Source organism: Bombina bombina, chromosome 4, assembly GCF_027579735.1.
Source record: "Bombina bombina isolate aBomBom1 chromosome 4, aBomBom1.pri, whole genome shotgun sequence".
In the NCBI taxonomy this organism is placed as follows: Eukaryota; Metazoa; Chordata; class Amphibia; order Anura; family Bombinatoridae; genus Bombina; species Bombina bombina.
Window position 1 is genome coordinate 931,767,460 of NC_069502.1, and position 27,394 is coordinate 931,794,853.

Consider the following 27,394-nt stretch of genomic DNA (forward strand, 5'->3'; position numbering starts at 1 on the left):
TTTGTGGTTCCCAAAAAGAAGGAACTTTCAGACCAATCCTGGATCTCAAAATTCTTAACAAATTCCTCAGAGTCCCATCATTCAAGATGGAGACCATTCGGACAATCTTACCTATGATCCAGGAGGGTCAATATATGACTACCGTGGATCTAAAGGATGCATATCTGCACATTCCTATCCACAAAGATCATCACCAGTTTCTCAGGTTCGCCTTTCTGGACAAGCATTATCAGTTCGTGGCTCTTCCTTTCGGGTTGGCCACTGCTCCCAGAATTTTCACAAAGGTGCTAGGGTCCCTCTTGGCGGTTCTAAGACCGCGGGGCATAGCTGTGGCGCCTTACCTAGACGACATCTTAATTCAGGCGTCGACTTTCCCAAGTACAAAGTCTCACACGGAGATTGTATTGGCCTTTCTGAGGTCTCACGGGTGGAAGGTGAACGTCAAAAAGAGTTCTCTCTCCCACCTCACAAGAGTTCCATTCCTAGGAACCCTGATAGACTCGGTAGAAATGAAAATATTTCTGACGGAGGTCAGAAAGTTAAAACTGTTAACTACTTGCCGAACTCTTCATTCCATTCCTCGGCCATCTGTAGCTCAGTGCATGGAGACAATCAGACTAATGGTAGCGGCAATGGACATCGTCCCTTTTGCTCGGATACACCTCAGACCACTGCAACTATGCATGCTCAAACAGTGGAATGGGGATTATGCAGATTTGTCTCCTCAAATTCAGTTGGACCAGGAGACCAGAGATTCTCTTCTCTGGTGGTTGTCTTAGGATCACCTGTCTCAGGGAATATGTTTCCGCAGGCCAGAGTGGATCATTGTAACGACCGACACCAGTCTGTTAGGCTGGGGTGCGGTCTGGGACTCCCTGAAAGCTCAGGGCTTATGGTCTCGGGAAGAAACTCTTCTCCCGATAAACATTCTGGAACTGAGGGCGATATTCAACGCTCTTCAGGCATAGCCTCAACTAGCGGCGGACAAATTTATCAGATTTCAGTCGGACAACATCACGACTGTAGCTTTCGTCAATCATCAGGGGGGAACAAAGAGTTCCCTAGCGATGACGGAAGTAACGAAAATAATCAGGTGGGCGGAGGATCACTCCTGCCATCTCTCAGCAATTCACATCCCAGGAGTAGACAACTGGGAGGCGGATTTTCTAAGTCGTCAGAATTTTCACCCGGGGGAGTGGGAACTCCACCCGGAGGTATTTGCCCAGCTGACTCGGCTATGGGGCACCCCAGAGTTGGATCTGATGGCGTTCCGTCAGAACACCAAACTTCCTCTCTACGGGTCCAGGTCCCGGGATCCCAAGGCGGTATTGATAGATGCTCTAGCAGCGCCTTCGTCCTTCAATCTGGCTTATGTCCACCATTTTATGTCCACCGTATTTCCACCGTTACCTCTCCTCACGCGTCTGGTTGCCAGAATCAAGCAGGAGAAGGCTTCCATGATTCTGATAGCGCCTGCGTGGCCACGCAGGACTTGGTATGCAGACCTAGTGGACATGTCATCTGTCCCACCATGGACGCTGCCAATGAGGCAGGATCTTCTAATACAGGGTCCGTTCAAGCATCCAAATTTAGTTTCTCTACGTCTGACTGCTTGGAGATTGAACGCTTAATTCTATCAAAGCGTGGGTTCTCTGAGTCAGTTATAGATACTCTGATTCAGGCTAGAAAGCCTGTCACCAGGAAAATCTACCATAAGATATGGCGGAAATATCTTTGTTGGTGCGAATCCAAGGGTTACTCATGGAGTAAGGTTAGGATTCCCAGGATATTGTCTTTTCTCCAAGAAGGATTGGAGAAAGGATTGTCAGCTATTTCCTTAAAAGGACAAATATCTGCTTTGTCTATCCTGTTACACACGTTTCTGGCAGATGTACCAGATGTTCAAGCGTTTGCTCAGGCTTTAGTCAGAATCAAGCCTGTCTATAAACCTGTGGCTCCGCCATGGAGTTTGAATCTAGTTATTTCAGTTCTTCAAGGGGTTCCGTTTGAACCTTTACATTCCATAGACATTAAGTTGTTATCTTGGAAAGTTTTGTTTTTGATAGCCATCTCTTCTGCTCGAAGAGTTTCAGAATTATCTGCCTTACAGTGTGATTCACCTTACCTGGTGTTCCATGCAGATAAGGTAGTTTTGCGTACCAAGCCTGGTTTTCTTCCTAAAGTTGTTTCTAACAAGAATATTAACCAGGAAATAGTGGTTCCTTCTCTGTGTCCTAATCCATCTTCGAAGAAGGAACGTCTATTACACAATCTTGATGTAGTTCGTGCTTTAAAGTTCTTTCTTCTGTTATGTGTGATCAGTCCACGGGTCATCATTACTTCTGGGATATAACTCCTCCCCAACAGGAAATGCAAGAGGATTCACCCAGCAGAGCTGCATATAGCTCCTCCCCTCTACGTCACTCCCAGTCATTCTCTTGCACCCAACGACTAGATAGGATGTGTGAGAGGACTATGGTGATTATTCTTAGTTTTTATAACTTCAATCAAAAGTTTGTTATTTTACAATAGCACCGGAGCGTGTTATTTCCTCTCTGGCAGAGTTTGAAGAAGAATCTACCAGAGTTTTTACTATGATTTTAACCGGAGTAGTTAAGATCATATTGCTGTTTCTCGGCCATCTGAGGGAGGTAAAAGCTTCAGATCAGGGGACAGCGGGCAGATGAATCTGCATTGAGGTATGTAGCAGTTTTTATTTTCTGAATGGAATTGATGAGAAAATCCTGCCATACCGTTATAATGACATGTATGTATACTCTACACTTCAGTATTCTGGGGATGGTACTTCACTGGAATTACTCTGTAAAAAGTACATTAAACCTTTTAATAGGCATTTATTATGTTAAACGTTTTTGCTGGAATGTAGAATCGTTTGCATTTTCTGAGGTACTGAGTGAATAAATGTTTGGGCATTATTTTTCCACTTGGCAGTTGCTTGTTTTAATTGTGACAGTTTCGTTTCTCTCTCACTGCTGTGTGTGAGGGGGAGGGGCCGTTTTTGGCGCTCTTTGCTACGCATCAAAAATTTCCAGTCAGTTACTCTTGTATTTCCTGCATGATCCGGTTCATCTCTAACAGAACTCAGGGGTCTTCAAACTTCTTTGGAGGGAGGTAGATTCTCTCATCAGAGCTGTGAGACTTATATATTGACTGTGATTAAAAACGTTGCTCTGTAATTTTTATGTTTCAAATTTAATTATTGTTACTTTACTAATGGGAACAAACCTTTGCTAAAAGTTGTGTTGTTTTCAAGGATTGATGCTATAACTGTTTTTCAGTTCATTATTTCAACTGTCATTTAATCGTTAGTGCTTCTTTGAGGCACAGTACGTTTTTGTTAAATAAGATTGTAACCAAGTTGCAAGTTTATTTGCTAGTGTGTTAAACATGTCTGATTCAGAGGAAGATACCTGTGTCATTTGTTCCAATGCCAAGGTGGAGCCCAATAGAAATTTATGTACTAACTGTATTGATGCTACTTTAAATAAAAGCCAATCTGTACAAATTGAACAAATTTCACCAAACAGCGAGGGGAGAGTTATGCCGACTAACTCGCCTCACGTGTCAGTACCTGCATCTCCCGCCCGGGAGGTGCGTGATATTGTGGCGCCTAGTACATCTGGGCGGCCATTACAGATAACATTACAAGATATGGCTACTGTTATGACTGAAGTTTTGGCTAAATTACCAGAACTAAGAGGCAAGCGTGATCACTCTGGGGTGAGAACAGAGTGCGCTGATAATACTAGGGCCATGTCTGATACTGCGTCACAGCTTGCAGAGCATGAGGACGGAGAGCTTCATTCTGTGGGTGACGGTTCTGATCCAAACAGATTGGATTCAGATATTTCAAATTTTAAATTTAAATTGGAGAACCTCCGTGTATTACTAGGGGAGGTTTTAGCGGCTCTTAATGATTGTAACACTGTTGCAATACCAGAGAAATTGTGTAGGTTGGATAAATACTTTGCGGTACCGGCGAGTACTGACGTTTTTCCTATACCTAAGAGACTAACTGAAATTGTTACTAAGGAGTGGGATAGACCCGGTGTGCCGTTCTCACCCCCTCCAATATTTAGAAAGATGTTTCCAATAGACGCCACCACACGGGACTTATGGCAAACGGTCCCTAAGGTGGAGGGAGCAGTTTCTACTTTAGCTAAGCGTACCACTATCCCGGTGGAGGATAGCTGTGCTTTTTTAGATCCAATGGATAAAAAAATTAGAGGGTTACCTTAAGAAAATGTTTGTTCAACAAGGTTTTATATTGCAACCCCTTGCATGCATCGCGCCGATTACGGCTGCGGCAGCATTTTGGATTGAGTCTCTGGAAGAGAACCTTAGTTCAGCTACGCTGGACGACATTACGGACAGGCTTAGAGTCCTTAAACTAGCTAATTCATTCATTTCGGAGGCCGTAGTACATTTAACCAAACTTACGGCTAAGAACTCAGGATTCGCCATTCAGGCACGTAGGGCGCTGTGGCTAAAATCCTGGTCAGCTGATGTAACTTCTAAGTCCAAATTACTTAATATACCTTTCAAGGGGCAAACTTTATTTGGGCCCGGTTTGAAAGAAATTATCGCTGACATTACAGGAGGTAAGGGCCACGCCCTGCCTCAAGACAAAGCCAAAGCTAAGGCTAGACAGTCTAATTTTCGTCCCTTTCGGAATTTCAAAGCAGGAGCAACACCAACTTCCACTGCACCAAAACAGGAAGGAGCTGTTGCTCGTTACAGACAAGGCTGGAAACCTAACCAGTCCTGGAACAAGGGCAAGCAGGCCAGGAAACCTGCTGCTGCCCCTAAGACAGCATGAATCGAGGGCCCCCGATCCGGGACCGGATCTAGTGGGGGGCAGACTCTCTCTCTTCGCCCAGGCTTGGGCAAGAGATGTTCAGGATCCCTGGGCGCTAGAGATCATATCTCAGGGATACCTTCTAGACTTCAAATTCTCTCCCCCAAGAGGGAGATTTCATCTGTCAAGGTTGTCAACAAACCAGATAAAGAAAGAAGCGTTTCTACGCTGTGTACAAGATCTGTTATTAATGGGAGTGATCCATCCGGTTCCGCGGTCGGAACAAGGACAAGGGTTTTACTCAAACCTGTTTGTGGTTCCCAAAAAAGAGGGAACTTTCAGGCCAATCTTGGATTTAAAGATCCTAAACAAATTCCTAAGAGTTCCATCGTTCAAAATGGAAACTATTCGGACAATCTTACCCATGATCCAAAAGGGTCAGTACATGACCACAGTGGATTTAAAGGATGCTTACCTTCACATACCGATTCACAAAGATCATTACCGGTATCTAAGGTTTGCCTTCTTAGACAGGCATTACCAGTTTATAGCTCTTCCATTCGGATTGGCTACGGCTCCAAGAATCTTCACAAAGGTTCTGGGTGCCCTTCTGGCGGTACTAAGACCGCGAGGAATTTCGGTAGCTCCGTACCTAGACGACATTCTGATACAAGCTTCAAGCTTTCAAACTGCCAAGTCTCATACAGAGTTAGTTCTGGCATTTCTAAGGTCGCATGGATGGAAAGTGAACGAAAAGAAGAGTTCTCTCTTTCCTCTCACAAGAGTTCCATTCTTGGGGACTCTTATAGATTCTGTAGAAATGAAGATTTATCTGACAGAAGACAGATTAACAAAGCTTCTAAATGCATGCCGTGTCCTTCATTCCATTCAACTCCCGTCAGTAGCTCAATGCATGGAGGTGATCGGCTTAATGGTAGCAGCAATGGACATAGTACCCTTTGCACGTCTACATCTCAGACCGCTGCAATTGTGCATGCTGAGTCAGTGGAATGGGGATTACTCAGACTTGTCCCCTACTCTGAATCTGGATCAAGAGACCAGAAACTCTCTTCTATGGTGGCTTTCTCGGCCACATCTGTCCAGGGGGATGCCATTCAGCAGGCCGGACTGGACAATTGTAACAACAGACGCCAGCCTACTAGGTTGGGGCGCTGTCTGGAATTCTCTGAAGGCTCAGGGACAATGGAATCAGGAGGAAAGTCTCCTGCCAATAAACATTCTGGAATTGAGAGCAGTTCTCAATGCCCTTCTGGCTTGGCCCCAGTTAAAAACTCGGGGGTTCATCAGGTTTCAGTCGGACAACATCACGACTGTAGCTTACATCAACCATCAAGGAGGGACAAGAAGCTCCCTAGCAATGATGGAAGTATCAAAGATAATTCGCTGGGCAGAGTCTCACTCTTGCCACCTGTCAGCAATCCACATCCCGGGAGTGGAGAACTGGGAGGCGGATTTCTTGAGTCGCCAGACTTTTCATCCGGGGGAGTGGGAACTTCATCCGGAGGTCTTTGCCCAAATACTTCGACGTTGGGGCAAACCAGAGATAGATCTCATGGCGTCTCGCCAGAACGCCAAACTTCCTCGCTACGGGTCCAGATCCAGGGATCCGGGAGCGGTTCTGATAGATGCTTTGACAGCACCTTGGAACTTCGGGATGGCTTATGTGTTTCCACCCTTCCCGCTGCTCCTCGATTGATTGCCAAAATCAAACAGGAGAGAGCATCAGTGATTCTAATAGCGCCTGCATGGCCACGCAGGACTTGGTATGCAGATCTAGTGGACATGTCATCCTGTCCGCCTTGGTCTCTACCTCTAAGACAGGACCTTCTGATACAGGGTCCATTCAAACATCAAAATCTAACTTCTCTGAAGCTGACTGCTTGGAAATTGAACGCTTGATTTTATCAAAACGTGGTTTTTCTGAGTCGGTTATTGATACCCTGATACAGGCTAGGAAGCCTGTTACCAGAAGGATTTACCATAAGATATGGCGTAAATACCTATACTGGTGCGAATCCAAAGGTTACTCCTGGAGTAAGGTTAGGATTCCTAGGATATTGTCCTTTCTACAAGAAGGTTTAGAAAAGGGTTTATCGGCTAGTTCATTAAAGGGACAGATCTCAGCTCTGTCCATCTTGTTGCACAGGCGTCTGTCAGAAAATCCAGACGTCCAGGCCTTTTGTCAGGCTTTAGCTAGGATCAAGCCTGTGTTTAAAGCTGTTGCTCCGCCATGGAGTTTAAACCTTGTTCTTAACGTTCTACAAGGAGTTCCGTTTGAACCCCTTCATTCCATTGATATAAAGTTGTTATCTTGGAAAGTGTTATTTTTAATGGCTATTTCTTCGGCTCGGAGAGTCTCTGAGTTATCAGCTTTACATTGTGATTCTCCTTATTTGATTTTTCATTCAGATAAGGTAGTTCTGCGTACAAAACCTGGGTTCTTACCTAAGGTAGTCACTAACAGGAACATCAATCAAGAGATCGTGGTTCCTTCCCTGTGCCCGAATCCTTCTTCAAAGAAGGAACGTCTTCTACACAATCTGGATGTAGTTCGTGCCCTCAAGTTCTACTTGCAGGCAACTAAGGATTTTCGACAAACGTCTTCCCTGTTTGTCGTGTACTCTGGTCAGAGGAGAGGTCATAAGGCTTCGGCTACCTCTCTCTCCTTCTGGCTTCGTAGCATAATTCGTTTAGCCTATGAGACTGCTGGACAGCAGCCTCCTGAAAGAATTACAGCTCATTCTACTAGAGCTGTGGCTTCCTCTTGGGCCTTTAAGAATGAGGCCTCTGTTGAACAGATTTGCAAGGCTGCAACTTGGTCTTCGCTTCATACTTTTTCCAAATTTTACAAATTTGACACTTTTGCTTCTTCGGAGGCTATTTTTGGGAGAAAGGTTCTTCAGGCAGTGGTTCCTTCTGTATAATGAGCCTGCCTATCCCTCCCGTCATCCGTGTACTTTTGCTTTGGTATTGGTATCCCAGAAGTAATGATGACCCGTGGACTGATCACACATAACAGAAGAAAACATAATTTATGCTTACCTGATAAATTCCTTTCTTCTGTTGTGTGATCAGTCCACGGCCCGCCCTGTTTTTTAAGGCAGGTAAATATCTTTTAAATTATACTCCAGTCACCACTTCACCCTTGGTTTCTCCTTTCTCGTTGATTCTTGGTCGAATGACTGGGAGTGACGTAGAGGGGAGGAGCTATATGCAGCTCTGCTGGGTGAATCCTCTTGCATTTCCTGTTGGGGAGGAGTTATATCCCAGAAGTAATGATGACCCGTGGACTGATCACACAACAGAAGAAAGGAATTTATCAGGTAAGCATAAATTATGTTATTTACAAGCAACTAAGGATTTCAGACAAACATCTTCCTTGTTTGTTATCTATTCTGGTAAGAGGAGAGGTCAGAAAGTGACTGCTACCTCTCTCTCCTTTTGGCTGAAAAGCATCATCCGTTTGGCCTATGAGACTGCTGGCCAGCAGCCTCCTGAAAGAATTACTGCTCATTCTACCAGAGCAGTGGCTTCCACATGGGCTTTCAAAAATGAGGCTTCTGTTGAACAGATTTGTAAGGCAGCGACTTGGTCTTCACTGCATACTTTTGCCAAATTTTACAAATTCGATACTTTTGCTTCTTCGGAGGCTATTTTTGGGAGAAAGGTTTTGCAAGCAGTGGTGCCTTCCGTTTAAGGTACCTGTCTTGTTCCCTCCCTTCATCCGTGTCCTAAAGCTTTGGTATTGGTATCCCACAAGTAAAGGATGAATCCGTGGACTGGATACACCTTGCAAGAGAAAACAGAATTTATGCTTACCTGATAAATTACTTTCTCTTGTTGTGTATCCAGTCCACGGCCCGCCCTAGCATTTAAGTCAGGTATAATTTTTTTTGTTTAAACTACAGTCACCACTGCACCCTATGGTTTCTCCTTTTTCTTCCTAAACTTTGGTCGAATGACTGGGGGTGGAGCTAGAGGGGGAGCTATATGGACAGCTTTGCTGTGTGCTCTCTTTGCCACTTCCTGTAGGGAATGAGAATATCCCACAAGTAAAGGATGAATCCGTGGACTGGATACACCGCAAGAGAAAGTAATTTATCAGGTAGGCATAAATTCTGTTTTTTTTCTTTCATAAGATGGAGAGAGTCCATGATACACGTGGGATTGCACTCAATCCAACTAAGAGAGTAAGCAAAAACAACCCTGCTTACCAGAACTTAGTCAGTTTATTTCCTCCAGGATAGAGTGAGATGAATTTATAAGTGCTGATAGAGGATCTCTATGCAACCCATTTTCCCCCTTAGAGAGTCTCCTGGATAAAGGGAAAGACAGGAGGTCAGCCAGGCAGGCACAATCTTCTCCCTGTGTGGAGATGTCACAGGTCTCCCAGGTGAAATGCTGATTTATCTGCCAATTCTCTGGTCTACAGTGTGCTGCTTTTTTGGAGATCCTTGGCACTGTGCTTGCTCCACTTTTTTTCTTTTCTTTCACATTTTGTACTTTGAAACTTTTTGGGAGTAATAGTTTTTTAAGGTAGGCTAAGTCTCTTTTTTCGCTCCAGGGCGAATATACTATTTAGTGTTTTTAACTGTGCTTGCACTGCCTTGGTCATGTTGTTCTACTGGATGCAGACTTATGGTAAGCATGGTAAGGGAAGGTGCTTACAGGTAAGTACATTACACCTCCCATGACCCACCTGCTATTAGCATGGATATTTACACATATTTCACAAAGCCTGGGGACTGCTACACACGCATCAAACACTTTATTGAGCAGTTTGGGAGAATTTTCAGCATTTTTCTCACTATTTTTGAGACTCCTGTCGCGTTAATTATAAGGCGACTGACTTTAGCTCTCTCCATTGTTAGCTGAGTCTCTGTTCATCTGTGCTAAAAAAAAAAGCTTTTTTTCACCAGGAAACATTTGTTAACACTCATTGGGCACTGGTGCGCTAAGGGATAACTTTTTGGCACGCTTTTTATTGCATCTTCTGGCTTCTCTTCTTCCTTTCTTCTGAGGTACAGTAACAATCTTAGATGTGTTAGGAGAAGCTTTCTTGTGTCATATCAGAGCTTACCAATTTTATTTTAATTGCTATTATTCTTTCATTTATTGACTCCTGTTATATTCTTATTGTAGGTACTGTACATTTTACAGTTCTTAAGGGGCTACAATGGTCAGTAAACTTAAAAAATAATGTTACATAATTCTGAATTATCTTAGCGACCGCTTTAAAAATCAAAAGATTTGATAGATTTTAGCCATCTAAGTTGCACTTACCAGCTCTACACTCCAGGCTCTTCTGATCATGTGATCTTTCTCATAAGTGGTTCACGGGCGCACTGTATGATCACAGCGTGCCCGGCCGTGCTATTGAACTAAATGTAGCGTGCTCCCGCTACAACATCAGTGAGTGAGTTTGAACATGGGTAAGGAATAAGCATAAATTGTCAAAATGTGTTAAACCACCGCACTGGGAAATCTGAATTTTTGTGGTTGGATATTTTATTCATACTCATTTTCTATATAAATTGCAATATGGTAAAAAGTGCAAAAATAATAAACTGTATCTTCTAGTTTTCAATTATTGTTATTGAAAAAACATAATTTATGCTTACCTGATAAATGTATTTCTCTTGTAGTGTATCCAGTCCACGGATCATCCATTACTTATGGGATATTAACTCCTCTCCAACAGGAAGTGCAAGAGGATTCACCCAGCAGAGCTGCTACATAGCTCCTCCCCTAACTGCCATTACCAGTCATTCGACCGAAAACATGCAGAGAAAAGAAAACCATAGGGTGCAGTGGTGACTGTAGTTTAATGGAAAAATTACCTGCCTTAAAGTGACAGGGCGGGCCGTGGACTGGATACACTACAAGAGAAATAAATTTATCAGGTAAGCATAAATTATGTTTTCTCTTGTTAAGTGTATCCAGTCCACGGATCATCCATTACTTATGGGATACCAATACCAAAGCTAAAGTACACGGATGACGGGAGGGACAGGCAGGCTCTTTATACGGAAGGAACCACTGCCTGAAGAACCTTTCTCCCAAAAACAGCCTCCGAAGAAGCAAAAGTGTCAAATTTGTAAAATTTGGAAAAAGTATGAAGAGAAGACGTTGCAGCCTTGCAAATCTGTTCAACAGAAGCCTCATTCTTAAAGGCCCAAGTGGAAGCCACAGCTCTAGTAGAATGTGCTGTAATTCTTTCAGGAGGCTGCTGTCCAGCAGTCTCATAGGCTAACCGTATTATGCTACGAAGCCAAAAGGAGAGAGAGGTAGCCAAAGCTTTTTGACCTCTCCTCTGACCAGAATAAACGACAAACAGGGAAGACGTTTGTCGAAAATCCTTAGTTGCCTGTAGATAAAATTTCAGGGCACAGACTACATCTAGATTGTGTAGCAGACGTTCCTTTTTCGAAGAAGGATTAGGACACAAAGATGGAACCACAATCTCTTGATTGATATTCCTGTTAGTGACCACCTTAGGTAGGAACCCAGGTTTAGTACGCAGAACTACCTTGTCTGAATGAAAAATCAGATAAGGAGAATCACAATGTAAGGCAGATAACTCAGAGACTCTTCGAGCCGAGGAAATCGCCATTAAAAACAGAACTTTCCAAGATAACAACTTGATATCAATGGAATGAAGGGGTTCAAACGGAACCCCCTGTAAAACATTAAGAACTAAGTTCAAACTCCATGGTGGAGCAACAGTTTTAAACACAGGCTTGATCCTAGCTAAAGCCTGACAAAAAGCTTGAACGTCCGGAACTTCTGACAGACGTTTGTGTAAAAGAATGGACAGAGCTGAAATCTGTCCCTTTAAGGAACTAGCGGATAAACCCTTTTCTAAACCTTCTTGTAGAAAAGACAATATCCTCGGAATCCTAACCTTACTCCATGAGTAACTCTTGGATTCGCACCAATATAAGTATTTGCGCCATATCTTATGGTAAATCTTTCTGGTAACAGGCTTCCTAGCCTGTATTAAGGTATCAATAACTGACTCAGAAAAACCACGTTTTGATAAAATCAAGCGTTCAATTTCCAAGCAGTCAGCTTCAGAGAAATTAGATTTTGATGTTTGAAGGGACCCTGGATCAGAAGGTCCTGTTTCAGAGGTAGCGACCAAGGTGGACAGGATGACATGTCCACTAGATCTGCATACCAAGTCCTGCGTGGCCATGCAGGCGCTATTAGAATCACTGATGCTCTCTCCTGTTTGATTCTGGCAATCAATCGAGGAAGCATCGGGAAGGGTGGAAACACATAAGCCATCCCGAAGGTCCAAGGTGCTGTCAAAGCATCTATCAGAACCGCTCCCGGATCCCTGGATCTGGACCCGTAACGAGGAAGCTTGGCGTTCTGACGAGACGCCATGAGATCTATCTCTGGTTTGCCCCAACGTCGAAGTATTTGGGCAAAGACCTCCGGATGAAGTTCCCACTCCCCCGGATGAAAAGTCTGACGACTTAAGAAATCCGCCTCCCAGTTCTCCACTCCCGGGATGTGGATTGCTGACAGGTGGCAAGAGTGAGACTCTGCCCAGAGAATTATCTTTGATACTTCCATCATTGCTAGGGAGCTTCTTGTCCCTCCCTGATGGTTGGTAAGCTACAGTCGTGATGTTGTCCGACTGAAACCTGATGAACCCCCGAGTTGTTAACTGGGGCCAAGCCAGAAGGGCATTGAGAACTGCTCTCAATTCCAGAATGTTTATTGGTAGGAGACTCTCCTCCTTATTCCATTGTCCCTGAGCCTTCAGAGAATTCCAGACAGCGCCCCAACCTAGTAGGCTGGCGTCTGTTGTTACAATTGTCCAGTCCGGCCTGCTGAATGGCATCCCCCTGGACAGATGTGGCCGAGAAAGCCACCATAGAAGAGAATTTCTGGTCTCTTGATCCAGATTCAGAGTAGGGGACAAGTCTGAGTAATCCCCATTCCACTGACTTAGCATGCACAATTGCAGCGGTCTGAGATGTAGGCGTGCAAAGGGTACTATGTCCATTGCTGCTACCATTAAGCCGATCACCTCCATGCATTGAGCTACTGACGGGTGTTGAATGGAATGAAGGACACGGCATGCATTTTGAAGCTTTGTTAACCTGTCTTCTGTCAGGTAAATCTTCATTTCTACAGAATCTATAAGAGTCCCCAAGAAGGGAACTCTTGTGAGTGGAAAGAGAGAACTCTTCTTTTCGTTCACCTTCCATCCATGCGACCTTAGAAATGCCAGTACTAACTCTGTATGAGACTTGGCAGTTTGAAAGCTTGAAGCTTGTATCAGAATGTCGTCTAGGTACGGAGCTACCGCAATTCCTCGCGGTCTTAGTACCGCCAGAAGAGCACCCAGAACCTTTGTGAAGATTCTCGGAGCCGTAGCCAATCCGAATGGAAGAGCTACAAACTGGTAATGCCTGTCTAGAAAGGCAAACCTTAGATACCGGTAATGATCTTTGTGAATCGGTATGTGAAGGTAAGCATCCTTTAAATCCACTGTGGTCATGTACTGACCCTTTTGGATCATGGGTAAAATTGTCCGAATAGTTTCCATTTTGAACGATGGAACTCTTAGGAATTTGTTTAGGATCTTTAAATCCAAGATTGGCCTGAAAGTTCCCTCTTTTTTGGGAACCACAAACAGATTTGAGTAAAACCCTTGTCCTTGTTCCGACCGCGAAACCGGATGGATCACTCCCATTAATAAAAGATCTTGTACGCAGCGTAGAAACGCCTCTTTCTTTATTTGGTTTGTTGACAACCTTGACAGATGAAATCTCCCTCTTGGGGGAGAGAATTTGAAGTCTAGAAGGTATCCCTGAGATATGATCTCTAACGCCCAGGGATCCTGGACATCTCTTGCCCAAGCCTGGGCGAAGAGAGAAAGTCTGCCCCCCACTAGATCCGTTCCCGGATCGGGGGCCCTCGATTCATGCTGTCTTAGGGGCAGCAGCAGGTTTCCTGGCCTGCTTGCCCTTGTTCCAGGACTGGTTAGGTCTCCAGCCTTGTCTGTAGCGAGCAACAGCTCCTTCCTGTTTGGTGCAGAGGAAGTTGATGCTGCTCCTGCTTTGAAATTACGAAAGGAACGAAAATTAGACTGTCTAGCCTTAGGTTTGGCTCTGTCTTGAGGCAGGGCATGGCCTTTACCTCCTGTAATGTCAGCGATAATTTCTTTCAACCCGGGCCCGAATAAGGTCTGCCCTTTGAAAGGTATATTAAGCAATTTAGATTTAGAAGTAACGTCAGCTGACCAGGATTTTAGCCACAGTGCTCTGCGTGCCTGAATGGCGAATCCGGAATTCTTAGCCGTAAGTTTAGTTAAATGTACTACGGCATCTGAAATAAATGAGTTAGCTAACTTAAGGGCTTTAAGCTTGTGTGTAATCTCATCTAATGGAGCTGATTCAAGTGTCTCTTCCAGAGACTCAAACCAAAATGCTGCTGCAGCCGTGACAGGCGCAATGCATGCAAGAGGTTGCAATATAAAACCTTGTTGAACAAACATTTTCTTAAGGTAACCCTCTAACTTTTTATCCATTGGATCTGAAAAGGCACAGCTATCCTCCACCGGGATAGTGGTACGCTTAGCTAAAGTAGAAACTGCTCCCTCCACCTTAGGGACCGTTTGCCATAAGTCCCGTGTGGTGGCGTCTATTGGAAACATCTTTCTAAATATCGGAGGGGGTGAGAACGGCACACCGGGTCTATCCCACTCCTTAGTAACAATTTCAGTAAGTCTCTTAGGTATAGGAAAAACGTCAGTACTCGCCGGTACCGCAAAATATTTATCCAACCTACACATTTTCTCTGGTATTGCAACTGTGTTACAATCATTCAGAGCCGCTAACACCTCCCCTAGTAATACACGGAGGTTTTCCAGCTTAAATTTAAAATTTGAAATATCTGAATCCAGTTTGTTTGGATCAGAACTGTCACCCGCAGAATGAAGCTCTCCGTCCTCATGTTCTGCAAATTGTGACGCAGTGTCTGACATGGCCCTAATATTATCAGCGCACTCTGTTCTCACCCCAGAGTGATCACGCTTACCTCTTAGTTCTGGTAATTTAGCCAAAACTTCAGTCATAACAGTAGCCATATCCTGTAATGTGATTTGTAATGGCCGCCCAGATGTACTCGGCGCTACAATATCACGCACCTCCCGAGCGGGAGATGCAGGTACTGACACGTGAGGCGAGTTAGTCGGCATAACTCTCCCCTCGTTGTTTGGTGAAATATGTTCAATTTGTACAGATTGACTTTTATTTAAAGTAGCATCAATACAGTTAGTACATAAATTTCTATTGGGCTCCACTTTGGCTTTAGCACATATAGCACAGATATCTTCCTCTGAATCAGACATGTTTAACACACTAGCAAATAAACTAGCAACTTGGAAATACTTTTCAAGTAATTTACTATAATATGAAAACGTACTGTGCCTATAAGAAGCACAGAAAAAGTTATGACAGTTGAAAATTAATAAACTGAAAAGTTATAGCATCAAATCTTTGTAAAAAACACAATTTTAGCAAAGGATTGCTCCCATTAGCAAAGGATAACTAACCCTGATAGCAGAAAAAAAAAAAAAATACAGAAATAAACGTTTTTTTATCACAGTCAACTACAATCTCACAGCTCTGCTGTGAGTGATTACCTCCCTCAAAACAAGTTTTGAAGACCCCTGAGTTCTGTAGAGATGAACCGGATCATGCAGGGAAGACAATAAACTTCTGACTGAATTTTTTGATGCGTAGCAAAAGCACCAAAAAGGCCCCTCCCCCTCACACATAACAGTGAGAGAGATCAGTAAACTGTCATAAATTAAATAAAACGACTGCCAAGTGGAAAAAAATAGTGCCCAAAACATTTTTTCACCCAGTACCTGAGAAAATTAAACGATTTTACATGCCAGCAAAAAACGTTTAACATTAATAAATTGAGTGTTATTAAAAAGCCTGTTGCTAGTCCCTGCAAATTAGGCTAAAGTTTTATGCATACAGTATAATTCCAGTGAAGTGCCATTCCCCAGAATACTGAAGTGTAAAATATACATACATGACAGCCTGATACCAGTTGCTGCTACTGCATTTAAGGCTGAGTTTACATTATATCGGTATGGCAGAATTTTCTCATCAATTCCATTGTCAGAAAATAATAAGCTGCTACATACCTCTTTGCAGATTAATCTGCCCGCTGTCCCCTGATCTGAAGTTTACCTCTCCTCAGATGGCCGAGAAACAGCAATATGATCTTAACTACTCCGGCTAAAATCATAGAAAAACTCAGGTAGATTCTTCTTCAAATTCTACCAGAGAAGGAATAACACACTCCGGTGCTATTATAAAATAACAAACTTTTGATTGAAGGTATGAAACTAAGTATAATCACCAAAGTCCTCTCACACATCCTATCTATTCGTTGGGTGCAAGAGAATGACTGGTAATGGCAGTTAGGGGAGGAGCTATGTAGCAGCTCTGCTGGGTGAATCCTCTTGCACTTCCTGTTGGGGAGGAGTTAATATCCCATAAGTAATGGATGATCCGTGGACTGGATACACTTAACAAGAGAAATATAGATATAAAATCCCACATTTTGATGTCTTGGGGAGGTCAGCTGATGGTAAATGTGGGAAAATAAAGTTTGGGTTTGAAATATTGATGTATGCCATAGAAAATGACATATATATATATATTCTTTTCTTATGGTGATATTTCTGCAAACTAAAGTTATTGTCTGAAAATGCTTAAAAACGAGAGATAATTTTGTAACGTCAAACAAATTTTTTTTTTTAAAATGAAGGCCAAGCAACTAAACACCTCCTAGCACAGAGGTTTGAAAGTGCCTAGGCAGTGAAATGGTTACTACATTATATAAATTAGTTAAAGATTAACCTATGTAATATTACAGAATTATGCATATATAATTCTGAAATGCATTAATTAAACCAGATATAAATACTTATATATTATGTTGCTGTGTTGCATTTCTATACAAACACATAGTTTCAATTTTACAATTATCCACTAAGAATTAGTCAATTATTTAGTGGATCTAAGTTATGTTTTTCATTTAAAATCTATTTTTCTTCTTTTTGTATTATTTAAAGGAGGACACAGATCTTGTCAGTGCTATATATGGTCGGGGAATAGCCTATGGGAAGAAAGGATTACAAGTAAGTATCAAATCACTTGTTTGGCTAGTAAAGTGTTTTAAGTTGTATGAAAAGTGTATCTAATGTCATGTTCGAAAGCTTAAATAAGCCAAGATTTAAATTGATATAAAAAACTTTGAGATTGTCAAAATTATGTATAGTTTATTTATGTTGCTTCTTTTTCCTGTATTTTATCTATGAATATTATGGATTTTACAATTCATAGAATTGGAAGTGCACACAGCAGACTTCAAAAGCCCAGGCCTGTTATGTATATCTCCATAACTGGCCTCAGCAACGGTAATAAAATTAGATCCAAGTTTTGCCAAATAATGACCATGACAAGCTAATGCTAATAAATTTGAAGTTTTCATGTTTGACTGACATGTTCATTTATTACAAGACTATGAAAAAGTCTTGCAGTTGCAAAGGGTAAATGTCCATTTAAAGAATATTTTTACTTGACCTCTGACCTCCAAACAGAAACAGATATTACGCGTTGCTTTTGGTAATGCATGGCAATATCTTTAAATCTTAGCTCTCAAGTACTGGGGTTAGAAAACCCTTGAAATAGGTTTACGTTCATAGTGGCTAGTTATTCACATGGCATAAGCCTTTGTGTTTGCAGGGTGCAATTAACATTTTTATGTCAATAATTAAGTAATCATAATGTTATATATATACTTTATGGAATTTATTAATGAATGCCCCTGATAAGCCAATACATTCTGAAGTCCAACATTCACAGAAGTGGAATGTGATATATGTATCAAATATTTCAATGTAACGGACAAAACTGTATCCAAAACCATTTCCAACCCAGGGCGAATACCAAGAAGCATGATATAAAATGAAATACAAACGGTTTGATAATTAAATAAAATGATATGTACTTGAAGTATAACCTTATGAATCCTAAGGAGAAACTGTTAATGAAGTTCAAATGCTTTAAAATAATCTCCTGGTGACAAGTGTATATCTTCCCTGTAGAACTTGACTTATAATAAAACTGAACAGACATAATGTCATGCTTAGCATAAAATTATATTACCAGTTTTATTAAACAAACAAAAACATGCATGGGTATTTTATTTATGAACACATGGAACAGGAAATGTTTTTTTGTGGTCAAAGCTTTACGCAGTTCATACAAACCCAAAACAATACCACAAAATGTCAGGTGTATGAGTCCTTTTTAATGAGGTTTCCAACAGTCTTTAAAGAAAGCGAAAAAAAAACATACCATAGCGTGAAACTGTTACAATAACAAAGCCTAGATGGATAGAAGCTGAGCAGTTATACTCACATTTGCTTGAGCTTCAACAGCTCTAGAATTGCGCTTTATAAGGAAAACCAAGGGCAAATCTGGATACAAAGTGGTCCTGGATGCTGGATATAAAATAATTTATTAAAAACACAAATATAATTGCTTACATTGATCACTAAGGTTTTAGAGTACAGGCACACTGCAATACATTAACGTGTGACAATGCTACACATCGGTATACTGTATCAATGGCGTACAACTAACACCCCTCCTTGTGACCCGCCAAAAGTATTTGTTGACTCCAACATACGTTTCGCTAATACACATTAGCTTTTTCTTTTGGCTGGTCAGGAGGAGTGGTGTTTAGTTGTTCGGCATTGCTATAGTATATACATTATTTTATGTTTGAACATTTTATTTGTATTTGGTTCACTTTATTACTTGTGTTAAACCACTTTATTGTCGGCATTTTATTTTTATTTCGGGAAATGTTTTCTTGTTTGCATACTGTGTTTTGAGAGTGCTGTCATATCAATAATTTGCTTTTGTTTTTTTTATGTTTCGCTTCCGTACATATAGTAAAAAGAGAAATGCATTATGCTGGCACACACTAGTAAAACTCCCCAACAAACACTGGCTCTTATTATAAAGGGCCATACAAGCGGAAAACCTGCTACTTGCCATTGCACAAGGCAGTGTTAGTTATGGAGTTACAGAATTTGTATTAGCTTGGAACCAGTTGCTTTCTACTATACAGCATCTGGTTTTACACAGTGATTCTTTGTGTATTTTATCTTTTACCAAAACTTTAGATTTATGGAAAAATGTAGCAAGATTAGGCACACTTCACATAAAGTATGAAAATACAGAAAACCCTTAAAGGGATAGAAAAGCCAAAAATAAACTTGCATGATTCTGTTAAAGCATGTCATTTTAAGACACTTTTAAACTCGCTTCTATTTTCAAATGTGCTTCGTTCTCTTGGTATCCCTTGTTGAAAAAGAATACACACATATCTTACACTAGTGGGAGATAGCTGCTGATTGGTGCTTGCATACATATGTCTTTTTGTGATTGGCTAACTAGATGTGTTTAGCTCGTTACTAGTAGTGCAATGCCGTTCCTTTAGAAAAGGATAACAAGATAATGAAGCACATTTGATAATAGAAGTAAATTGGAGGGTTGTTTAAAATTGTATGTTTTATCCAAATCATAAAAGAAAATTTTGGGGTTTCCTGTCCCTTGAAAGGACCACTAAATGCAGTAGAATTATATAATTAACAAGTGCATAATAAATAGACAATGATTTAACACCTACTCTGAATTTCAAATAAACGGTAGATTTTTCTTTTCTGACATTTATTTTTTCTCCCATTTTCTGACTCCTTGTATCATGTGACAGTCATCAGCCAATCACAGAATATATATATATATATATATATATATATATATATATATATATATATATATATATATATATATACACCCTGTGTTCTTGTGCACATGCTCAGTAGGATCTTGTTCCCCAGGAAGTGTGAATATAAAAAGACTGTGCAAAATTTGACAATGAAAGTTAATTGGAAAGTGTCTTTAAAACTGCTGCTCTATCTGAATCATAAAAGTTTATTTTGACTTGAGTGTCCCTTTAAAAGTAGTTAGTCCCTTTTTAAGAAAAAATATTCAGACCACCAAACTAAAATTTTGTTGCGGAGTCCCAAAAAGTTGTAAGAACATTTCAGTACACATAGGAAAGAGAATGCAGATGTAGTCATAAATCATAAAAATCACAGAAAACTTTGGGAGAAAGTTAATATTTTTTGGTCCCAACCCATAAGTTAAAGGGATACTAAACCCAATAGTTTTCGATCATGATACAGATAGAGCATGCAATTTTAATTAACTTTCTAATTTACTCCTATTATCACTTTTTCTTTGTTCCTTTGGCACCTTTATTTGAAAAGCAGGAATGAAAGCTTAGTAGTCGGCCCATTTTAGGTTCAGAACCTGGGTACAGCTTGCTGATTGGTGGCTAAATGTACCCACCAATCAGCAAGCGCTATTGAGGATGCTGAACCAAAATGATCCGACTCGTAAGCTTTGATTCCTGCTTTTCAAATAAACATACCAAGAGAACGAAGAAAAATTGATAATGGGAGTAAATGAGAAAGTTGCTTAAAATTGCATGCTCTATCTGAACCATGAAAGAAATAATTTGGGTTTAGTATCCCTTTAATTTTGTATAAGTGCACCTTACAGAGCACTAAGTTCTCAGCCTATCTTGACGCTTTCATTGTAACAAAATCAGACTCTACATAGAGCAGACAGCCTAGACAACACAGGTTTTACCCAGTTTAGAGCAGACCGAAAACAAAAAGGTTTTACCCAGTTCACTAATGCATTTATATAGCAGGGTTCTCAGGGCCAATTTCATCATGCACCTTCGGTCAGGATAATGTTCCATGTCCTTTCTAAGCTTATGTTCTGCTCACAATCTGGTAACTTTGCACACAAAAATAAATCAATTTAAAAAAAAATAAGCATCTCCAAAAGAACACGGATTGGCCTATTTTGCACCACAGCTTCAATTGGATCTGAAAGAAATAAGAGACAAACATTGCTGCCAGCCTGCCTGTGATAGACTGTGTGAGGAGTCTTATATTTATGTATTATCAGGACTCTTGCATTCTTTATGTACACTATAATATAGAGGAAGACATCTGTCATGCTATTTCTGTTACTAAAGGGACAGTGGAATTTGATTTTGAAAGCTGGAGAATTAACTACAAGAAGTCACCATAAGATTATGCCCATCTAGACTTTGAATGTAAATTACCATATAGCTGTGCTTTATAAACTGGAGGTCAGGACCCCCAGGGTATCGCTGGAAAAGATATCAGTGTCCCCACAAGATTTGATAATGTACTTCACACAGGGAGATAGGAGAGCAGGAGGGGTCCCTGGTACAACATTAGGCTAAATTGCAATTACTAACCAAACCACAGCAATAAAGCAATAAGGCAGAAAGGAATAGGTGCTTGCTTTTGTTCTCTGCTTGTTCATCAAATGTTTGTTTTCTTTGATTAAATGTCTTCATATTATCTGCAGGAATTTTCCTTTATGAAAAAGATTGTGCAAAGAGTTGATCTATATTAATGTCATGGGACACCCTGGCTGTGTGTATGTGCTCTGTGTGAGTGAGTGTATTTGTGAGTGTGTATGTTTATGTATGATTTAGTAGCTTTTCAGTATTTTAATTTAAGGTGAGGTAGGCACACAGCTAAAGTCCACTTCAAATAGTCACTTGGCCAAAAATGTCTAAGGCTACATTTTTTGTGCACACCGCTCAAAGAAACTAGGGGGAACATTGTGTGCTCACCTCCACACTAGGGTTGCCACCCGTCCCTTAAAATACAGAACACCTATAAGTTACACATGCTGCAGGGTGTGCAGGGAGGAATATGAATAGTGCTGTCCATAAACACAATACATGTTCCTCCCTGCACACCCTGCAGCATGTATAACTCATAAGTATCCAGGAAAACATGGCTGAGGTGGCAACATGAAAGGTACATGAAATCAGTGAGTCTACCCATTAGTGATTAGCAGTGGCCACAACAGTGGTATATTAGTTGGTATGGTAATGTATAAAAAAACAAACAAAAATAAAATGTTTGACAAAAAATAGGACCCAGGTGAACAAACAAGCTCTTCCTTATAAAATTAAAAAAACGCTCCAGTTCCTATAAATCCTGTACAATTGTCAATGCTTTACTTTACTGAGATGGATCCCTTTGAATGGATTTGGCTTTGAGAAGCATAGAAACGTGTGAAAAAATATTTTTCTCCTGTTTAACTAGCAGGGGAAAATAAAGTAAAAAAAAAAATGCAATCCCTGCTGACACTAATCAATGCTCTTCCTCCAGAAGCATTTGTGGTAATGTGAGACGTCAAAAATGTTCTCATTTGATTCTACTACTTAGTATTTTTTCACATTTGCCATTTAGAAACAGTTATTTACAGCTATTTTCCCCCCTGATGTTTTGGTTTTGTACTTCAAGGGCATTTACAGTGGTCCTAGTGACACATATGGCAGAACTGAGTAAGGTATTAGCTAGGGCTCGATTTTATCAAAGCCCTACGGCTGCAAGTTCTCACAAGAACTTGCTCACCCTAATTTAAGAAGCAGCGGTCACCAGACCGCCGCTTCCCTAACCTCTTCGCCACCTCTAAGGTGGCGAAATTCAATCTCTGCGGTCGAGTCCGACCGAGGAGATTGACAGCTCCTGCCCACGCGTGATTGGCTGTGCGTGCGCAGGGGGCGAGATTGCACGCAAGCTGAGGCGTACAGGGGCGTGTATACGCGCCCCTGTCCACCTCAGCTTTGATCAATCTAGCCCTAGGGTATAACTATAACTTTCTGAGGACATTCAGGCATATAAATCATTGTATATATCCTAGCTTCTTACGTACAGGTTTACTCCATAGTTTGCAATCTTTTAAGTTTCTGCCATATTCTGTAATAATCATATTCTGTAATAACAAGGCAAGGCACGGGTGGTTGAAATTCTGCCCTACTTGTGCCCTCTTCTAGTGATACTGTCTGTAGACAAACCCAGCTGAGATTAAGCTGATGGCTACATCAATTTTCAATCCTTTTCTCCAACATTGGTGTGTCCGGTCCACGGCGTCATCCATTACTTGTGGGAAATGTTCTCCCCCACAGGGAAAGGCAAGGAGAGCACACAGCAAGAGCTGTCCATATAGCTCCCCCTCTGGCTCCGCCCCCCAGTCATTCTCCTTGCCGCTCTGAACAAGTAGCATCTACCATGGGGATGGCGAGGAGTTTGTGGTGTTAGTTGTAGTTTTTTATTCTTCTATCAAGAGTTTGTTATTATTAAAATAGTGCTGGCTTGTACTATTTAATCTATAACAGAAAAGTGATGAAGATTTCTGTTTTAAGAGGGCTATGATTTTAGCACAAGTAACTAAAATCCATTACTGTTACCATGCAGGACTGTTGAAACAAGAGAACTTCAGTTGGGGGTAACAGTTTGCAGACTCATCTGCTTCAGGTATGACTAGTCTCCTTCTAACAACACAGGCTAATGCTAGATGACAGTCATTTTTCCCCTCAGGGGAAACGGTAAGCCATTTTTCTTTCACCTCAGCAAAAAAGATAACAGGCTTCCCCTTTTTGTTTTTTATGCTGGTAGACACTGTTAGGGGCTAAATCGATTGGTTTTTATTACAATATTATACCATTTGAAATATTTTATAAGCTCACATACACTTGGGAACGTTTTTTATTGATCTGGCTTGTTTTAGACACCTAAATCTAGTCAGGAAGGCCCCTTCACTCTAGTGTGCTGAGGGAGGAAGCCTCATTTTGGCACTTCAGCTGTGCAGTTGAATTTCAAGGCAGTTCATGCAGATTCATGTGAGAGGGTCCTGTGGCTCAGAAAGTGACTCCAAAAGGCTTTTTTCTGTGAATGGTGACCCCTAAGGAAGGTAAAAAGCTGCAGCAAGGCTGTAGCTGGGATTGTGGTGTATAAAAACGGTTAATGGATAAAAAATTGGAAGGATTGCTTAAAAAGATTTTTGTTCAGCAAGGGTTCATCCTTCAACCAGCTACGTGTGTTATTACTGTCACTTCAGCGGCGTCCTTTTGGTTCGAAGAACTAGAAAGGTCGCTCCAGAAAGAGACTTCCTATGAAGAAGTCATGGACAGAATTCACGCATTAAAGTTAGCTAATTCCTTTATATTGGATGCCGCTTTTCAAATAACGAAATTGGCGGCGAAAAACTCAGGTTTTGCTATAGTATCGCGGAGGGCGCTTTGGCTAAAATCCTGGTCGGCAGATGTGTCGTCCAAGACTAAGTTACTGAATATTCCTTTCAAGGGTAAGACCCTTTTTGGGCCGGAATTGAAGGAAATTATTTCAGACATCACTGGGGGTAAGGGCCATGCCCTCCCACAGGATAGGCCTTTTAAGGCTAAGAAAAAGTCTAATTTTCGTTCCTTTTGCAATTTCAGGAACGGACCGGCTAATAACTCCACTGCCGCTAGACAAGAAGGTAACGCGGCCCAGCCCAAACCCGCTTGGAAGCCCATGCAAGGCTGGAACAAGGGTAAAAAAACCAAGAAACCTGCTGCTGCTACCAAGACAGCATGAAGGGGTAGCCCCCGATCCGGGACCGGATCTGGTAGGGGGCAGACTATCTCTCTTCGCTCAGGCTTGGGCAAGAGATGTTCTGGATCCCTGGGCACTAGAGATAGTTTCCAAGGGATACCTGTTAGAATTCAAGGGACTTCCTCCAAAGGGAAGGTTCCACCTGTCTCGCTTATCTTCAGACCAGATAAAGAAACAGGCATTCTTAAATTGTGTAAGAGACCTATCAAGGATGGGAGTGATAAACCCAGTCCCCTCCGGGGAACAAGGTCTAGGGTTTTACTCAAACCGGTTTGTGGTTCCCAAAAAAGAGGGAACTTTCAGGCCAATTCTGGATTTAAAGATCTTAAACAAGTTCCTCAGAGTTCCATCCTTCAAGATGGAAACCATTCGGACAATCTTACCAACAATCCAGCAGGGTCAATTTTTGACTACCGTGGATCTAAAGGAGGCGTATCTGCATATCCCAATCCACAAATCTCATCATCAGTTCCTGAGGTTCGCCTTTCTGGACAAACATTACCAGTTTGTGGCTCTTCCATTCGGTTTTGCCACCGCTCCCAGAATTTTCACAAAGGTGCTAGTGTCCCTTCTAGCGGTCCTAAGACCAAGGGGCATCGCTGTAGCACCTTATCTAGACGACATCCTAATCCAAGCGTTGTCTCTTTCCAAAGCGAGGGCTCATACAGACATTGTGTTGGCTTTTCTCAGATCTCACGGGTGGAAGGTGAACATAGAAAAAAGTTCACTGTCACCGTCCCCAAGGGTTCCTTTTCTGGGAACAATAATAGATTCTGTGGAAATGAAGATCTTTCTCACAGACGTCAGAAAGACAAAGCTTCTAAAAGCTTGTCAAGCTCTTCACTCTATTCCTCAACCCTCCATAGCTCAATGCATGGAAGTAATAGGACTAATGGTTGCAGCAATGGATGTTGTTCCTTTTGCTCGAATTCATCTAAGATCATTACAGCTGTGCATGCTCAATCAGTGGAATGGGGACTATACAGACTTGTCTCCCCAAATTCAAGTAGACCAGGTAACCAGGGACTCACTTCTCTGGTGGTTGACCCAGGATCACCTGTCTCAGGGAATGAGTTTCCGCAGACCGGAGTGGGTCATCGTCACGACCGACGCCAGCCTCTTGGGGTGGGGCGCGGTCTTGGACTCTCTGAAAGCTCAGGGCCTATGGTCGCGGGAAGAGTCGCTTCTCCCGATAAACATTTTGCAACTAAGAGCTATATTCAATGCGCTCCTGGCTTGGCCTCAGCTAGCGGAAGCCAGGTTCATAAGATTTCAGTCGGACAACATAACGACTGTTGCGTACATCAATCATCAGGGGGGAACAAAGAGTTCCCTAGCGATGAAGGAAGTAACCAAGATAATCCAATGGGCAGAGAATCACTCCTGCCATCTATCTGCTATTCACATCCCAGGAGTAGACAACTGGGAGGCGGACTATTTGAGTCGTCAGACTTTCCATCCGGGGGAGTGGGAACTCCATCCGGAGGTCTTTGCTCAGTTAACCCAATTATGGGGCATTCCAGACATGGATCTAATGGCGTCCCGTCAGAACTTCAAGATTCCTTGCTACGGGTCCAGATCCAGGGATCCCAAGGCAACTCTAGTGGATGCATTAGTGGCGCCTTGGTCATTCAACCTAGCATATGTGTTTCCACCGTTTCCTCTCCTCCCCAGGCTCATAGCCAGGATCAAACAGGAGAAGGCCTCGGTGATTCTGATAGCTCCTGCGTGGCCACGCAGGACTTGGTATGCAGACCTGGTGAATATGTCATCGGCTCCACCATGGAAGCTACCTTTGAGATAGGACCTTCTAGTACAAGGTCCATTCGAACATCCCAATCTAGTTTCTCTGCAGCTGACTGCTTGGAAATTGAACGCTTGATTTTATCCAAGCGTGGGTTTTCAAATTCTGTGATTGATACTCTGGTCCAAGCCAGAAAACCTGTGACTAGAAAGATTTACCATAAAATATGGAAAAATACAGGGAGTGCAGAATTATTAGGCAAATGAGTATTTTGACCACATCATCCTCTTTATGCATGTTGTCTTACTCCAAGCTGTATAGGCTCGAAAGCCTACTACCAATTAAGCATATTAGGTGATGTGCATCTCTGTAATGAGAAGGGGTGTGGTCTAATGACATCAACACCCTATATCAGGTGTGCATAATTATTAGGCAACTTCCTTTCCTTTGGCAAAATGGGTCAAAAGAAGGACTTGACAGGCTCAGAAAAGTCAAAAATAGTGAGATATCTTGCAGAGGGATGCAGCACTCTTAAAATTGCAAAGCTTCTGAAGCGTGATCATCGAACAATCAAGCGTTTCATTCAAAATAGTCAACAGGGTCGCAAGAAGCGTGTGGAAAAACCAAGGCGCAAAATAACTGCCCATGAACTGAGAAAAGTCAAGCGTGCAGCTGCCAAGATGCCACTTGCCACCAGTTTGGCCATATTTCAGAGCTGCAACATCACTGGAGTGCCCAAAAGCACAAGGTGTGCAATACTCAGAGAAAGGCTGAAAGACGACCACCATTGAACAAGACACACAAGCTGAAACGTCAAGACTGGGCCAAGAAATATCTCAAGACTGATTTTTCTAAGGTTTTATGGACTGATGAAATGAGAGTGAGTCTTGATGGGCCAGATGGATGGGCCCATGGCTGGATTGGTTAAGGGCAGAGAGCTCCAGTCTGACTCAGATGCCAGCAAGGTGGAGGTGGAGTACTGGTTTGGGCTGGTATCATCAAAGATGAGCTTGTGGGGCCTTTTCGGGTTGAGGATGGAGTCAAAGTCAAGCTCAACTCCCAGTCCTACTGCCAGTTTCTGGAAGACACCTTCTTCAAGCAGTGGTACAGGAAGAAGTCTGCATCCTTCAAGAAAAACATGATTTTCATGCAGGACAATGCTCCATCACACGCGTCCAAGTACTCCACA

The 27,394-nt window shown here is 42.0% G+C and overlaps 1 protein-coding gene across 1 annotated transcript in view; it reads left to right on the plus strand.

Moving 5' to 3' along the window:
• The window catches only part of TTC13 (tetratricopeptide repeat domain 13), a 259,316-nt gene that overhangs the window by 79,651 nt on the left and 152,271 nt on the right, over positions 1 to 27,394 (plus strand). Inside the window, 1 exon segment of the mRNA XM_053711897.1 lies at positions 16,959 to 17,024. Within this exon segment, the coding sequence (XP_053567872.1) occupies positions 16,959 to 17,024 (66 nt within the window).